The sequence below is a fragment of the Neofelis nebulosa genome, chromosome 3 (genome assembly GCF_028018385.1).
Source record: "Neofelis nebulosa isolate mNeoNeb1 chromosome 3, mNeoNeb1.pri, whole genome shotgun sequence".
Lineage (NCBI taxonomy): Eukaryota > Metazoa > Chordata > Mammalia > Carnivora > Felidae > Neofelis > Neofelis nebulosa.
Genome location: NC_080784.1, coordinates 151,946,275 through 151,962,783, shown reverse-complemented (window position 1 = coordinate 151,962,783; position 16,509 = coordinate 151,946,275). Strand labels below are relative to the sequence as shown.

The following is a 16,509-nucleotide window of genomic DNA, read 5'->3' as shown; positions in this document are numbered from 1 at the left end:
ACTATTTTCTTACAAAGCCTTAGGAAAGTAATTCAGATGTACTAGTGATATATATACCACAGTTCCTATTACTGGATTCGTCACTTAACACTAACATTTGGAAAAGATTTTTAAATGAATGAATATATTAATCAAATCTCTTCTAAAATAGGTATGTCCTATATTTCACCATGAGAGCAGTGATTTTGGTATTCTTTTCATGTTATTAAAATACTATGAGTGTGGGTATCAATACAGGCCTATGGGGTACATTTGTGGAAAAAGCAGAAGACACATATGGGAGTTTGAAATGTTTATCAAATAGAAGAACACAAAATTGAATAAAACTTTTATTTTAAAACATCACAAATAATTACAAAGATAAATGTCTCAACTGCACAAACTGTTTTATACATATGTGTGTACACACACACACACACACACACACTTATTTAAACTTTGCTTCATCTTTCATCTTTTTATCTGAGTAAAAAGAAGAATACTTTCCTCATTCAGGAGATTTTTGATGTTGTAATAATTACCTAGAAGTAAAGCAGTAAGAAAAAAAAACCAGTTATTTCCATAGAAATCATTTCCTTTTGATTAAATGTTTAGCTATCACTAAGGCAGTTAAAAACTATATATTACCAATTTTTTTTAAGATAAATTCATCTAAAGTAAGTCTTACATGAACTAAAAAAATCCAAGAGTTAACCATCACCTGTAATCCAGATAAGGTCTGAAAAAGTGAAAATTTTACATCATTCTGATCATTCTAAATGCAAAGATGAATCAGACAAGGGTGAAGGAAGAGGAAATTTTTCTCTGAATTCAACTGTTATTAGTTCATTGAAACTGCTGTAGATTCCCCTAAACCAGATATATGCATATAAAAGTAATTATAAAAGGTAAAATAGAATCTCAAAGTTTAAAAAGAGCAAATGCTTCTCTTAATTATAAATAACAACAGAAGTAAAATATAGAATAGCCACACATATAAGGCAGGTTTATAGCAGTGAGTACAATACTGTGACACACTGTGACTTTCTATATATTAGAAGTTGATACATATTAGGATTAACTGAGTTATAATAAATAAAGTGTTCACAACAGTGCTGATACATACTAAAGACTGTATAAACACTGCTACTATTACTGTCTCCTTTCATTAGAACGTAAGCTCCATGAGGACAGGGATTTTTCCCTATTTGGTTCACTTATGTATCCCACTCTTAAGAGCAATGTTTGAGAGACTTTCAGTCACCTTCATTGAATGATGAATAAACAAAAGAACAAATTAAAAGTCCTCTTTCCAAAGGCTTGTGCTCTTCAACAGCTAATGAAACACACTATTCTGTATGCTTAAAATAACCTACTAAAAATTGTTTGACTACATAATGTCTCAGAGATAATACAGGAGAAATAATTTTCCTCCTACATTGGACACAACATATCTTCTAACTAAATATTTTTAACTTTAGTAACAAACAACTCCTGTTCAATTTTCGGGTAACCAAATACTAACATACTTACCTAATGATAAAATTAAAATATGTATCAAACTTCTCTGGCATCAGTCACACAACAGTTTCATTTTGACCACTGTGGCTTCCATTTGCATGGTGCTCATGAGCAACTATATAAATATTTAACTATATGAAAGAAAATGTTTTTAATTATTCTTACCTGAAGGAACATAGAATGAATCCCCAGTTGTTATTATATAAGGTGTTTCATGTAAGGTACATAAAAGATCACCAAAGTTAACATAAAAAACCTGTAAAATTAAAAATTAAAATTTCATTTCAAATTGAACCACCACAACTCACTCACTGTAATGAAACTTAAAGGAAACATTTCCTTTAAGAAAGAGCAGAAAAATGGCCCTCCAAAGATGTCCACACTCTCATCTTCAGAACTTGTTTTGTTACATGGCAAAAGGGACCTTGAGATGGGGAGATAAATAAGCCTGGATTAGGGGCACCTGGGTGGCTCAGTCGGTTAAGCATCCGACTTCGGCTCAGGTCATGGTCTCACGGTCTGTGGGTTCAAGCCCCGTGTTGGGCTCTGTGCTGACAGCTCAGAGCCTGGAGCCTGTTTCGGATTCTGTGTCTCCCTCTCTCTGTGACCCTCCCCCATTCATGCTCTGTCTCTCTCTGTCTCAAAAATAAATAAACGTTAAAAATATATATATATATCTTCTAAAAAAATAAAATAAAATAAGCCTGGATTATCTAGTTGGGCCCATTCTAATCACACAAACCTCTTAAAAGTGGAGAATTGCTTCTGCTGGAAGCAGAAGGGAGATGAAGGAGAGGAAAAGACAGAGAAATTCAAAGCATGTTAAAGGCACAGACTGCTGGCACTGAAGATAAGAGGGCCATGAGCCAAGAAATAGAAGCTACTTCTAGAAGCTAAGAATGACATTCTGACCAAGAGCCAGCAAGGAAATGGGAGCCTCAGTCCTACAACCATGTGGAACTGATTTCTGCCAACAACCTGAACGAACCTGAAAGCAAATTCATCCTAAGAGCCTCCAGAAAAGAATACAGGGCTCCCAACATCTTAATTCCAGCCTTGTGATACTCTAAACTGAATACTCAGCCAAGCTCACCAAAATTCTAACCTATAGGGGCGCCCAGGTGGCTCAGTTGGTTGAGCTTCTGACTCTTGATCTTGGCTCAGATTATGGTCTCACAGTTTGTGGGTTTGAGCCCCATGTCTGGCTCTGCACTGTCAGCACAGAGCCTGCTTAGGATTTTCTACCCCGTTCTCTCTCTCAAAATAAATAAACATTTAAAAATAGAAGAATTCTAGCCTATATAACTATGAGATAATAAATGGGTGTTGTTTTAAGCCACTGGAACTATACTAATTTGTTAAAACAGCAATAGAAAATTAACATGGGAAGAAATTTCTTTTGTTCTTATTTTTTACCAGCTTATGAAAATTCAGAACCACTGTAAATAAGATCACTTTAGTATACTAGAAAAACAGCTAGGTTTTATATACACCTCGTTGAAGGTTACATGCTCGGGACATGTAATTCAAACTGACAAACCAAAGAGAGAGCAAAAACAAACCAAACAAATGATACATTTAAATAAGTATCAACATTAAGAAAGTAAAAGGATAAAACCAACTCTCAGTCGTACAGGCTTCCATATTCAAACATGTCAATTTTTATATTTATGTATACGTAGCATCCTGGCAATGATCTGTTTTTTGGCAACTAAAACAACATAAAGCCTTCAAACAATGAGATTCAGATTTTGAGATTTAGCAATCAAAAACATTCTGAGAATTATTCCTCCTCTTCCTCCTCCTTTTTTTTCTTAACTCTTTGTAAAATGAGCCTAAAATAGCAGCTAGCACTTATTTAGCACTTACTCCTTGCCAGCCACTGTTCTGATCACTTAATTTATATTCATTTAATGTATGTACTTACCAGTGAGACAGGTACTATTTTAATAGCTTTATACAAATGAAGAAATAGAGGCAACAGAGGGGTGTAATTTTCCAAGTTCACAATGTAAATGGCAGAGCTGAGTTTGAACTCAGGCACTTTGATTCCAGAATGCATGCTCTTAATATGATATACTAACTCCCTAAATGGGAAAAAAGCTCTTGTAATGGTTCCAAAGGTACTTTTATAATTTAATTTAAAAAAATTTTTATTACATCTAAAAAAATTTGTCCCAATTTAAAAAACAAAAGGCAACAAACATACTACCCAGAACGTCAAGCATATATTTCTAGGTGTTTTTTTTTTTTTCTTACCTATTCAGTTTGGCTCTCTAAGCACAACTCCTCATTTCTGTCATTTTATTAAGAAGTCTTTTGAAATACACAAAAATAGAATGTTGAACTACCATGAGTATCTAACACCAACAACCTTCCCTGTTCAGTCTCTTTACTTCCCCCATTCCATATTATTTTGGAATAATACCCCAGCATCATAAACCCATCTATAAATATTTCAGCGTGTACTAAAAAATCAAGGTGCTTTTTTATTTTATGTATTTTTTAAAGTCTTGTTTATTTTTTTCAGTAATCCCCACATTCAAAGTAGGGCTCAAACTCACAACCCTGATATTAAGAGTTGCAGCCTCTGCCAACTAAGCCAGCCAGGTACACCTCAAGATGCTTTTTTAAAAACACGACTACAACAGCATTATCACACCTAAACATGAATATTTAATATCACATACCCAGTCTGTATTACAATTTCCAATTGTCTCTTAAATGTGTTTTGAAGAGTTTACTTATCCTCTTAAATCACTTAAATCACTATAGTGGCTCTCAATTTGGGGATGATTTCTCAATTTCAGGACACAACAGGCAATATTTGGGAACATTTCTGTTTCTTACAATTAGAGAAGTACTACTAGAGTCTATTTGGTAGAGGCCAGGGATGCTTCTAAACATCCCTCAGTGCACAGAAAGCCCCTACAACAAATAATTATCTGGTCTAAAATGTCAATAGTGCCAGGGTTGAGAAACCCTGATCTATAGGTTCTACTTGGTTCTTTTTTATTTCTTGCAATGTATTTATTAAAGAAATCGAGCAGCAAAGTTTGTTGTAAAAACCTCTGCACAGCTGAATTTTGCTCATTACACTCTGAGGGGGTCATTTGAAAGGTCATCTATTCTTCATTTCCTATACTGGTAGTTGGATCAAATTCAGGTATTTTTGTTGTTGTTGTTAATTTTTTTTAAGGGGATGGAAGAGACAAGACTATTTCATACATATTGCTGTATTCTTCCATGAGGAGGCACATAATGTCTGGCTGTCCTTTTTTTCAGATGTTAGCAGAGACTGATGCTCCATATCTAGATAGATCCAACAGTTTCTCAGGGGTTGCAAAATGGTAATATTTCATTCTAACACTTCTTCCTCATGTATTAATTGGAATATTTCTAAGAGAACAAATTTTGCCTCATATCTATTTGGTTACATAATAGTATGGTTTATATGAAAAGGGCAGAATAAATGTTTGATTCTTTCCCTTTATTTACCATATTTGTTGTCAAAATGAGTTAGCTTCCTAGAATTCTCCAACAATGGTGAATGTAGCTATCTTTGTAGCTGTCTTTAAAATTCATGAATTTAGATATAACAGATGTGTATCAATTCACTTAAGTTATTTTTATTGATACTCAAGCTTTCACATCTTTGTCCAATGAAAGCATCTTCAAGTTGGATCCTGTGACCTTATGACCCAATTCTAATGGTCTTTGGTAAGTCTGCCCATAGGTATGACCAAAATATTTCAAGCTCAGCCCCAGGCCTGCATTCAGACATTTCTCTAAGGAACTCTGGTTCCCTTAAGTGTGTTGCTCTCACTTTTCTGTTTTTCAGTTCTGGAATATTTATTGTCTAATTTTTCAAATATTTCTACCCTTCACTCATTTGTGCTTTTATCTCTCTTCTATTTTTTTTTCTGTTCCCCACATCGCTTCACTTTTATATTTTCCATTTCTTAATCTCTTCTTGTCTTCTGGGAGAGCTCCACAACCAACTCCTATAGTTAATCTGTTAATTCTTCTGTGGTTTGATTTTAACAAATCTACTACTGCTATCATGTCCCTCTCATAGAGATTCTTTAACATTGAGTCTGAAGGAAAGAGTTAATGCCCTATGCTGGTTCTCCATCTGGTCCCTTTTGTTTCTCAAAAGCATATATTGAAAAGCACGCTTCATGTTTTGGGCACCTGGGTGGCTCAGTTTGTTAGCCAACTCTCAATTTCAGCTCAGGTCATGATCTCACAGCTCGTAAGATCGAGCCCCGCATTGGGCTCTGAGCTGACTGTGCTAAGCCTGCTTGACATTCTCTCCCTCTCTCAAAAATAAATAAACTTGGGGCGCCTGGGTGGCTCAGTAGGTTAAGCAGCCGACTTCGGCTCAGGTCATGATCTCACGGTCCGTGAGTTCGAGCCCCACGTCAGGCTCTGTGCTGACAGCTCAGAGCCTGGAGCCTGTTTCGGATTCTGTGTCTCCCTCTCTCTGACCCTCCCCCCATTCATGCTCTGTCTCTCTCTCTCTGTCTCAAAAAATAAATAAACGTTAACAAAATAAAAATAAAAATAAACTTAAAAAAATTTAAAAAAATAAAAGTGTGCTTCGTGTTTAAACAAAAAATGTAAAACTATTCTCCTTGTTATCAAGAAAAAAAAACTAACTCATTTTCATTAAAAACCATTAAAGACAATATTTCAAAGAAATAAAAATCAACTATAATAACCTAATAACATGTTATTTTTCTACAGTTCCTTCAATTTCATTTTTAAATTCTAGTCACAGTAAAATAGGGAACTCTCTATTTTATAAAAATTTGCTTAAATATTTATCCTAAAGGTCTTCTTATATGGCTATTCTTTAAAATAATATGTCTATATTTTAGCTGTGCCAAGGCATTGGGTGAGTCTTGAAGGTGAGAGAAGATAAGAGGTTTTCAGCAAGGTATGAGACTTCTCTGTTACAGGTCTTCAGTACTGGTTATCAAGTACATTCCTTACCTTTGACACCTATTATCTTTAACATGGTCTTTAAAATGGATCTTAAAATGGGGAGGGAGAACTTCATAGGGCAGATTAATAAAATGATGCAGTTAAGTCACATAATATAGAAATATTCTTTTACATTTCACAAGCTTTAAAAATATATCTTTTCATATGATCTGGAAAAGAGGCTACAAAAATTGTCTTAAAATCCTGTCAAACTTTACCATCTTGTTTCTGGAAATAAGATTGTGAAGTAGAGTTTAAAAATTGTGTCTATTGTACATGTAAGAAAATGCTTGCTTCACCCTCAACTCAATTTTCCTATCTGCAGTATGGGAATAAAAATAATTAATTATCAAGGCGAAAAAAAAAGTTAATTGGTCTCTTCGGGCATAGAACTGCTTATATATAATTACTCCTCCATGGTAATAATTTTACTTAATTAAAATTATTTAAAGATGACTTCATTTTCAGTTCCTATTGAGGTTTCAAAATAATAAAATTTCTTAAATGTAAAAATAAAATAAAATAAAATAAAATAAAATAAAATAAAATAAAAATAAAATAATATGTCTAAACTGATATAAAAATACTTAGTAGAGTACATGGAACATCTAAATGCTATATAACTGCTTAGTATCATATAATGGTTTATCTTATTAGGTCAAAATATAAAATATAACCATTTCTTCCTGCAGGACATTTCAACTGTGTCTAATTTTTGCAATTACTATCAATGTTACAATAAATACCTACATATGTCCAGCTTCCCTAACCTTTAAATTATGTTCTTAGGAAAATATTCTGAAATGAGATTCATAGGTCAAAGAATACAATTATCTTTCCAATAATTTCTACTAGTTCAGTAAATATAAAATATCCACGTTTCTAACGTGGATTCCTTTGAATAGTGGCCAGGTTAAATACTTACAAAACATTCACTACTCAAATTTTCTTTTGTATTATAATGGCATTACAATTTAATGGGTAAGTGCTATTATTTCAATGATAGTATTGCACAATCCGTATCTAATTAATTGTTCTTTAACGATTATACAGGAATTATTACTTCAGTTAAATGCTTTACTTTTACTCCTTTAATAGCACCTGAAGATCAGTAACATTTTAAGATTGGCTTAAAGTATATCTTAAAGTATTTTAAATCTGGGGCACCTAGGTGGCTCAGTTGGTTAAACGTCCAACTTTTGGTTTCGGGTCAGGTCATGATGTCACGGTTTGTGAGTTTGAGCCCTTTACCAGGCTTTGTGCTGACTGCTTGGGATTCTCTGTCTCCCTCTCTCTCTCTCCGCCCTCCCCCACTCATGAGCACCTGCGTGTGCTCTCTCAAAATAAGTAAATACATAAATTTAAAAAAAAATTAAAGCATTTTAAATCTGGATTCTACTTATACTAATGTAATAATGAATTCCTCTTTTACTCTCATGTGTAACTTCTTTCCTTGTCTCAAACTTCTTTGTTAATACAAATTCAAGGGCCCGCATGTTCTTTCTTTTTTTCCTTCTTGAGTTTACTTCAATTTTGTCAGTAAAAATAATTGTTTTGAACACAATACTCTACTAACCCATGATACCACAAGTTCCTGAAACGCTACTTACTGAAAAATGTGCCTCAGACATAACGTTTTTTAAATGTCAGTAAAATACTACTATTCTTAAAATTTGGTGATTTTCAAATTCTGTAATTTTCAAATTCAAAATGTGCAAATATATGTATCTCACATCAGTGGTGTAGGGGTGTGTATCTCCAGTAAGAGACAGAGGCAGAGACTGACCTACCTTGCCATCTCATTATAATTTCAGCCAGTAATACTGCCATATACAGTAATACATTATTTAGTACTTACTGAAGTAACTAGCTTCTAGTCCTCCGTCTACTGCTAATTACATGATTCTGAAGAAGACTTTTAAAACCTCATTGTTGCTAAACTACATGATCTGAGAAACGAGATTTAGGCTTAATTTTCACTGGCTTTACTGATTTGTCTGCAAACCTAGATATATTCTAGGATTCTTTTAAGTAAAGAAACGTCGGAATTTTTGAAGTTTGAAGTTACAGTGCTATGTACAGAATAAGTACTTTTAAATAACCATTGGTTGACCAACTCTAAAAAGACTTAACAAATAAAAAAAATTCTCGTGCACTATAGTAATTTCATTTCTGAGAAAACAGTATTTTTAATGCCTCATCAAGTCCAATAAATGAGAGTTATACCCAAACATAAATATATGGAGAAATACACTTACCAATATATCTGAGCCAACATGCTGTTTTCCCTTTTCTTGATGTGGTCCTAATATCAATTTTCCCATCGAAAAAATGGGTGTATCCAGTGTTTTATATACTTTCAATTCACCATGCTCAACAAAAAACTGATATGTATCTCGTGGCCTTAAAAGATCTAAGGGAAAAACACTACTATAAATATAAAGCAATAGCAATAATAATGATCAATGATGGAACATATACACACATGTATACAACAGAGTTATTTCTAGATATAAACCTCATTTACTCAAGCTAAATAAAATGGTAGAGGTAGAATTTTGTCTGCCTTATAAGCTGTGTGACCAGGCAAGTTATTTCTCACCCTGTGCCTGCTTCCTTTTCTATAAAATGAGACAACAGTTCATCTATGTTAGAGCTGTGACTATCAAATGAATTAATGTGTATAAGGTATTTAAAACACTGCCTGGCACAAAATAAGCATTAGATAAGCCTTGGATATTAACGATAATAGTGGCAGTATTATTATTATTTCTATTATAGCTCAGAAAACAAAATTAGCTAGGACACAAGGTAGAATTCCATATCTTTAAAAAGTTTAACAAAGCCCACAATTAACAAATGTATCATCATAACAACAGATTTTGTGCTTGCCTGACTGATTATTAAATAGCAAGATTTCTGTCATGTGAAGCAAGAGTTCTAATAGATGCTCAAAAATAACTACCTCACTCTTCAATTCCCCTTTTACTTATAAACCTTGCCAAATATATAGTTAATATATTCTTTATCATCGGCTTGTTTCCTTGGATTTTTGGTAATGTTAGTAATCTCACAGGTTATAGGACATAGAAAATACATAGATGAAGAAACAGATAAAAAGCAATGAACTCCTGACAAACTCACTACTTTTCGAACCTAAACAGCAAATGTTTTAAGATACTACACTAAACAAAATTTTCTGTACTTCTACCTGTTGCCAAATAAACAATCTGATTATAAAAATAACTGCACTACTTAAGATGTCAAATGGAACTTACTTCACAGCCAAAATTTTAAGTGAAAATACCATTACTACCTCTCTGACTTGACCTATTTGTCCTCTGACTTAGGATAAACAGTCCTCAGTACTTACTGGTACTGTCAAAACAGTTAAAACATCTAAATATTTCCTGTATGTAAATACTGCCTAGTTGCTAAACAGCTGAGTGTCCCCTACTTGCCCTTCTCGCACTACAGCCCCTCCTTTGGAACCAATCATGGTGTCCCAGGCACTGTACTTTTAATGCCTACTAGATACAACAGGAGGCTTCTAGGACCCTGGGCTGACCTTCAACTTAAACCTGGCATTTGTGTGGCAGATCAGTGTCCTTGCTAGTCATCATCCTAAAGGTCTGATATCCCAGGTATTATTTTTGGTATGCATGACCCATAAGGCTGTCTAAATCCTGCCCACAGTCCCTGTCTGGTCTCACAGTAAGGGGGTATCCTGGGATCTACCAGCTAAATTGCAACAATTACCCATAAAAAGCCCTTGTCCCCATGTGTCCTCTTGATCAAAGAAGACCTATACCCTACCAGGGAGGCAACACTCCTAATGATAGCACTTGTAACCCAGAGTATAAATACATTGTGTTATGTGCCCTCTAGATGTTGTTTGGTATCAATGCTCTCTCCAGAGTAGTCTTCACACAGGCTGCTTATTGGAATTAGATACCCTACTGGACTTTGGCTCTGAAACAGCTGGGAAGAAAAAGAAAAAGTAGATAGGCTAGTCATCCAGCCAGCAGTTTGCCCTTACTAGCTGTTAAATTAAGCATTTTCAGTATCATCTCTAATCTTACCCATGAGAATCACCTCTCTTGTTTCTGGGTCCTTTACCCTTGTTGGTTGCAATGGATCTCCCAAAGGTACATTCAGATTTACCATGAATTTATTCTCTGCAAAAGAAGTATCATTGAAATAGAAACTAGTTAAATAATTCTTCTCAATTAAAAATAAGTCTAGTATGGGGGCGCCTGGGTGGCGCAGTCGGTTAAGCGTCCGACTTCAGCCAGGTCACGATCTCGCGGTCCGTGAGTTCGAGCCCCGCGTCAGGCTCTGGGCTGATGGCTCAGAGCCTGGAGCCTGTTTCCGCTTCTGTGTCTCCCTCTGTCTCTGCCCCTCCCCCGTTCATGCTCTGTCTCTCTCTGTCCCAAAAATAAAAATTAAAAACGTTGAAAAAAAAAAAAAATTTATAAAAAAAAAAAAAAAAATAAGTCTAGTATGAAATATAGCTACAAACCAAACGCAAAAAAAAATTGCCCGAGGCATAACACTCTCTTCCAATTTTCCTATTTATAAATGACCACTCTGATAAAGAAAAATTCAAGAACCACAATGATTTAGTATGGAAGCAAACATACTAAATTTATTTTTGTAAGCTTGATTTGACAACTCTTGATACTCTTGCGTCATCAAGAAGGTATATGGCATACTGAATATCCTTTAAGAGAGCTGAAGTATGTAATACACTTCAGAAAAAAATTTATTGAAATATCTATTTCATTTTATTTGTATTGAAGTAGGCTACAACAGAGTTGAACTCATGACCCTGAGATTAAGACCTGAGTTCAAGAGTCAGATGCTTACTGACTGAGCCACCCAGACACCCCTAAAATATCTATTTTAATCATAGTTTGAGCACAGGAAAGGGCAGTTTCAGTGAAAAGCAATTTACTCATGAAGAAATGCTTTATATTATGCCATTAATGATTTTTTTTAAAGAACAAAATCTGCGTTATTTCCAAAATCTTGACAAAAGTGGACGCTAAAAAGTAAATTCAAAATAAAAGAAAAACATGGGGCATTGTGTGACTCTTGATCTCAGGGTTGTGGGTTCAAGCCCCACAATGAGAGGGGAGGGGAGGGGAGGGGAGGGGAGGAAATAAAATAAAATAAAATAAATAATACAATATTCCAAAACTCATGGAATGCAGCAAAAGCTGATGTTAAGAGTGAAATTTATGGTTATAAATGCTTGTATTAAGAAAATTTCAAATAAACAACTTCACATTACACCACAAGGGACCAGTAAAAGAAAAGACTTAGCTGAAATTTAGTAAAGGAAGGAAAAAAACAAAAATTAAAAATAAATAAATAAATAAATAAATAAATAAATATCAGAAGTAAATAAAATAGAGACCAGATTAAACAATAACATTGAAAGTAACGACAAGTTTTGCGTTTGATTTCTTATCTGGTCCAATCTTGTGGAGTAGTGTGTTAATATTTATGTATTAAATATTTAATATTTACACTGTAGATTCTCTAGCTTTATTTTATTGTTAATCTTCAGTTTTATACCACTATGGTTGGAAAATATACTTGATATGATTTCAGTCTTCTTAAATTTGCAATATTCATCATATTTCTTTTCATGTGATTTTAATAGGGGATTCTTCTGTGTGTACTTGAAGAAAATGTGTATTCTATTTTAAATACATCTTTTAGAACCATGTATTCTGAAGTATGCTTCAAGTAAAAAAGTTAAAAAAAAAAACTTTAACTGAGGGTACTCATTTAAAATGAAGCATATCAGAGGGGAGGTGGGAGAGGGGCTTGGTGAAATATGTGAAGGGGATTAAGAGTACACTTATAATGAGCACTGAATAATGATGTATAGAATTGCTGAATCACTATATTGTACACGTGAAACTAATATAATACTATATGTTAACTATACTGGAATTAAATAAAAAACTTAATAGAAAAGAGAGAAGAAAAAAGTGAATTCACCCTAAACTATTATATCTAAAGGTTTTAGAAATAAATTTCAAAATTTATAAAGAGCTACCTCTCAGAGCACTACTTATTTTTAATGTTTATTTATTTATTTTGAGAGAGAGAGCACAAGCAGGGGAGTGGCAGAGAGAGCAAGAGAAAGAATCCCAAGCAGATTCTGCATTGTCAGCCTTGAGATTATGACCTGAGCAAAATCAAGAGTCAGAGACTGAACTAACTGAGCCACCCAGTTGCCCCACCAGCGTACTATTATTTAAAATAAAATCCAAAAGTTACTTTCAGGAATAAGTTCATACTTCTTTCATCATTATCAAGACAGATCCTTTTCCTATTAGCTAATTTGTTGACTTTTCCAATGTTTCCTTTTGCCTTCCTTTTAGATGGTACTGTGTCTGGGGACAGTATTCCACCAATCACAAATCCTCCTGGAAGTTAACAACAAAAAAGGTAATAAAGTATCATACCTGGGAAAGTAAAAATATTAAAAAAAATTTAAATTAATATAGCGTATTTCCTTTCAGACTACCAGAGGATATACTACTATTCCATTTTACAGCTAGTAACTCAAATAACACAAATACCAACCAACCACACTTATGTTTCCACTACCCTAAATACAGATGAGCTGATGGAAGATGGGAGAATGATCTCTGTTGCTTGAAATCAACAGTTATCAATGGAAGGTTAAAAAACAAACAAAGAGGAGAGATTCAACATGGCGGAGAAATAGGGGGACCCAAAGTTCCCTCATCCCTCAAACACAGCAGTGTTGAGGCCAAAGGACTTTGAACCCCAAGAGTCCAGGCTGCAGAGTGACAGAGATTTCTCCAGGGGCCCGGACAACCTGGTGGGCCATAGAGCTACTTTAACAAACAAATCAAAGCACACCTGGTACAGGGTCCAAAACAACACTAAAAGTAGGGAGATAAAGCAATCAGAGTCAACAACAGAGAGCAAGTAACACACTCCAAAAAACACCTCCTGAAGGGCCAGGCCCTGGACAGTGTATGACCCCTCTTTAATATAGTAGTGCTCACAGATGTAGGACATATAACAAGCTTTTAAAACACATAAGGTACAGAAAACTAGCCAAAACGACAAAACGGAAGAATTTTCCTCAAAAGAAATTCCAGGAAGTAGCAATAGCTAAGGAATTGATCAAAACAGATATAAACAATATAACTGAACAAGAATTTAGAGTAAGTCATAAGATTAATCACTGGTCTTGAAAAAAGCATAGAAGACAGCAGAGAATCTACTGCTGCATAGATCAAGTAACTAAAAAATAGTCATGAATTAAAAAATGCTGTAAATGAGGTTCAAAATAAAATAGAGGCGGTGACAGTGAGGATTGAAAAGGCAGAGGGGAGAATAAGTAAAATAGAAGATAAAATTATAGAAAAAGATGAAGCTGGAGTTGCCTCTAGAAGATGGTGGTGTAGGAGGACACTGGGCTCACCACGTCCTGAGCGCTTAGATTCCACCCACATCTGCCTAACTAACCCAGAAAACTGCCAGAAGACTAGCACAACACTCTCCAGAGCCAAGCGTAGACAAGTGGCCCATGGAAGAGCAGAGAGGCGATGCGCGCTACACGGACTGGTGGGAAGGAGCTGGGCGGTGGAGGGGCAGCCTGCCTGCCAAGGCAGAGCCCCCGAAGTCTGGCTTGCAAACGTGGAGGGGCCGGACTGTGTGAGTTCTGAGAGCCAGTGGGACTTAACATCTGGAATGTTATAAGCCAACAGCTCTGCTTGGAGAGCAGGACGATGACAGGACACCGGGAGGGAGACATGTTGAGCCCTGGAAGACAGAGCTCAGTTTGGCAGGGAACAAAGGCGCTGGCAAGCACCATCTCCCTCTCCCATCCCCCAGCCGAAATCCCAAAGGGAACCAGTTCCCCTCACCGAACTTGCTTGCACCGCACAAACACCCAATGCTGTGGTTCTGTGGATCCATCCTTCCCACGGGTCTGCCTCCCTCCTGGTGCTACAGGCCCCTCCCACAGGGGACCACCGATGGCAAAGGGAGCTAAGCCTGCCCCTCCCACCACTGTGCATCTTGTGGATCCACCCCGGCTAATAGACCAGATCCCGTCGAAGCAGCACCACAAGCCTGGCATGTGCAAGTAGCCCAGACAGGGGCCACACCACTCCACAGTGAGTCCTACCCCTGGGAGAGGAGAAAATAAGGTACACACCAGTCTGATTGTGGCCCCAGCAGTGCGCTGGGGCAGACATCAGGTCTGACTGCGGCCCTGCCCACCAACACAGGTTACCTGGACAGTACAGGGGAAGTGCTCTGCAGTTTAGAGCCACCCAAGGGACTACCCAAAATGACGAAACAGAAGAATTTTCCTCAAAAGAAACTCCAGGAAGTAGCAACAGCTAACAAAATGATCAGAAACCATTTAAGCAATACAACGGAACAAGAATTTAGAATAATAGTCATAAAATTAATTGCTGGGCTTGAAAAAAGCATAGAGGACAGCAGAGAATCTATTGCTACAGAGATCAAGGGACTAAGAAATAGTCATGAGGAGCTAAAAAATGCTATAAATGAGGTGCAAAATAAAATGGAGGCGACCACAGCTCGGATTGAAGAGGCAGAGGAGAGAATAGGTGAAGTAGTAGATTAAATGATGGAAAAAGAGGAAGCTGAGAAAAACAGAGATAAAAAAATTCAGGAATGTGAGGGGAGAATTAGAGAACTAAGTGATGCAGTCAAATGGAACAACATCCATATCATAGGAATTCCAGGAGAAGAAGAGAGAGAAAGGGGCTGAAGGTGTACTTGAACAAATCATAGCTGAGAACTTCCCTGATCAGGGGAAGGAAAAAGGCATTGAAATCCAAGAGGCACAGAGAACTCCCTTCAGCCGTGACTTGAATCAATCTTCTGCATGACATACCATAGTGAAACTGGCAAAATACAGGGATAAAGAGAAAATTCTGAAAGCAGCTAGGGATAAACGGGATGTAACTTACAAAGGGAGACCCATAAGACTAGTGGCAGACCTATCTACTGAAACTTGGCAGGCCAGAAAGGAATGGCAGGAAATCTTCAATGTGATGAACAGAAAAAAATATTGCAGCTGAGAATTCTTTATCCAGCAAGTCTGTCAGAATAATAGGAGAGATAAAGGTCTTCCCAAACAAACAAAAACTAAAGGAATTCATCACCACTAAACCAGGCCTACAAGAGATCCTAAGGGGGATTCTGTGAGTGAAATGTTGCAAGGACCACAAAGCACCAGAGACATCACTAGAAGCATGAAACCTACAGACATCACAATGACTCTAAACCCATATCTTTCAATAACAACACTGAATGTAAAGGGATTCAATGCTCCAACCAAAAGACACAGGGTATCAGAATGGATAAAAACATAAGACCCATCTATTTGCTGTCTACAAGAGACTCATTTTAGACCTGAGGACACCTTCAGATTGAAAGTGAGGGGATGGAGAACTATCATGCTACTGGAAGTCAAAAGAAAGCTGGAGTAGCCATACTTATATCAGACAAACTAGACTTTAAAGGCTGTAACAAGAGATGAAGAAGGGCATTATATAATAATCACAGGGTCGGGGCGCCTGGGTGGCGCAGTCGGTTAAGCGTCCGACTTCAGCCAGGTCACGATCTCGCGGTCCGTGAGTTCGAGCCCCGCGTCAGGCTCTGGGCTGATGGCTCGGAGCCTGGAGCCTGTTTCCGATTCTATGTCTCCCTCTCTCTCTGCCCCTCCCCTGTTCATGCTCTGTCTCTCTCTGTCCCAAAAATAAATAAAAAACGTTGAAAAAAAAAAAATTAAAAAAAAAAAATAATAATCACAGGGTCTATCCAGCAGGAAGAGCTAACAATTATAAATGTCTATGCGCTGAATATGGGAGCCTCCAAATATATAAAACAATTACTCACAAACATAAGCAACCTTATTGATAAGAATGTGGTAATTGCAGGGGACTTTAATACTCCACTTACAACATTGGATAAATCATCTAG

At 36.3% G+C, this 16,509-nt stretch overlaps 1 protein-coding gene across 4 annotated transcripts in view; it reads right to left on the bottom strand.

Moving 5' to 3' along the window:
* Positions 1-316: 316 nt before the first annotated feature.
* CENPC (centromere protein C) overlaps positions 317-16,509 on the bottom strand; it is an 82,465-nt gene continuing 66,272 nt past the window's right edge. For 2 of the 4 annotated variants that reach the window (XM_058722402.1, XM_058722401.1), the window contains 5 exons: positions 12,807-12,935; positions 10,572-10,667; positions 8,748-8,902; positions 1,666-1,756; positions 317-521 (listed from right to left, as the gene is read on the bottom strand). In XM_058722402.1, coding sequence (XP_058578385.1) covers positions 451-521; positions 1,666-1,756; positions 8,748-8,902; positions 10,572-10,667; positions 12,807-12,935 — 542 coding nt within the window. In that variant the 3' untranslated portion in view covers positions 317-450. Of the gene's footprint in view, positions 522-1,665; positions 1,757-8,747; positions 8,903-10,571; positions 10,668-12,786; positions 12,936-16,509 lie in introns of those variants that run through there. The other 2 variants (XM_058722403.1, XR_009259535.1) reach the window with 2 other exon arrangements.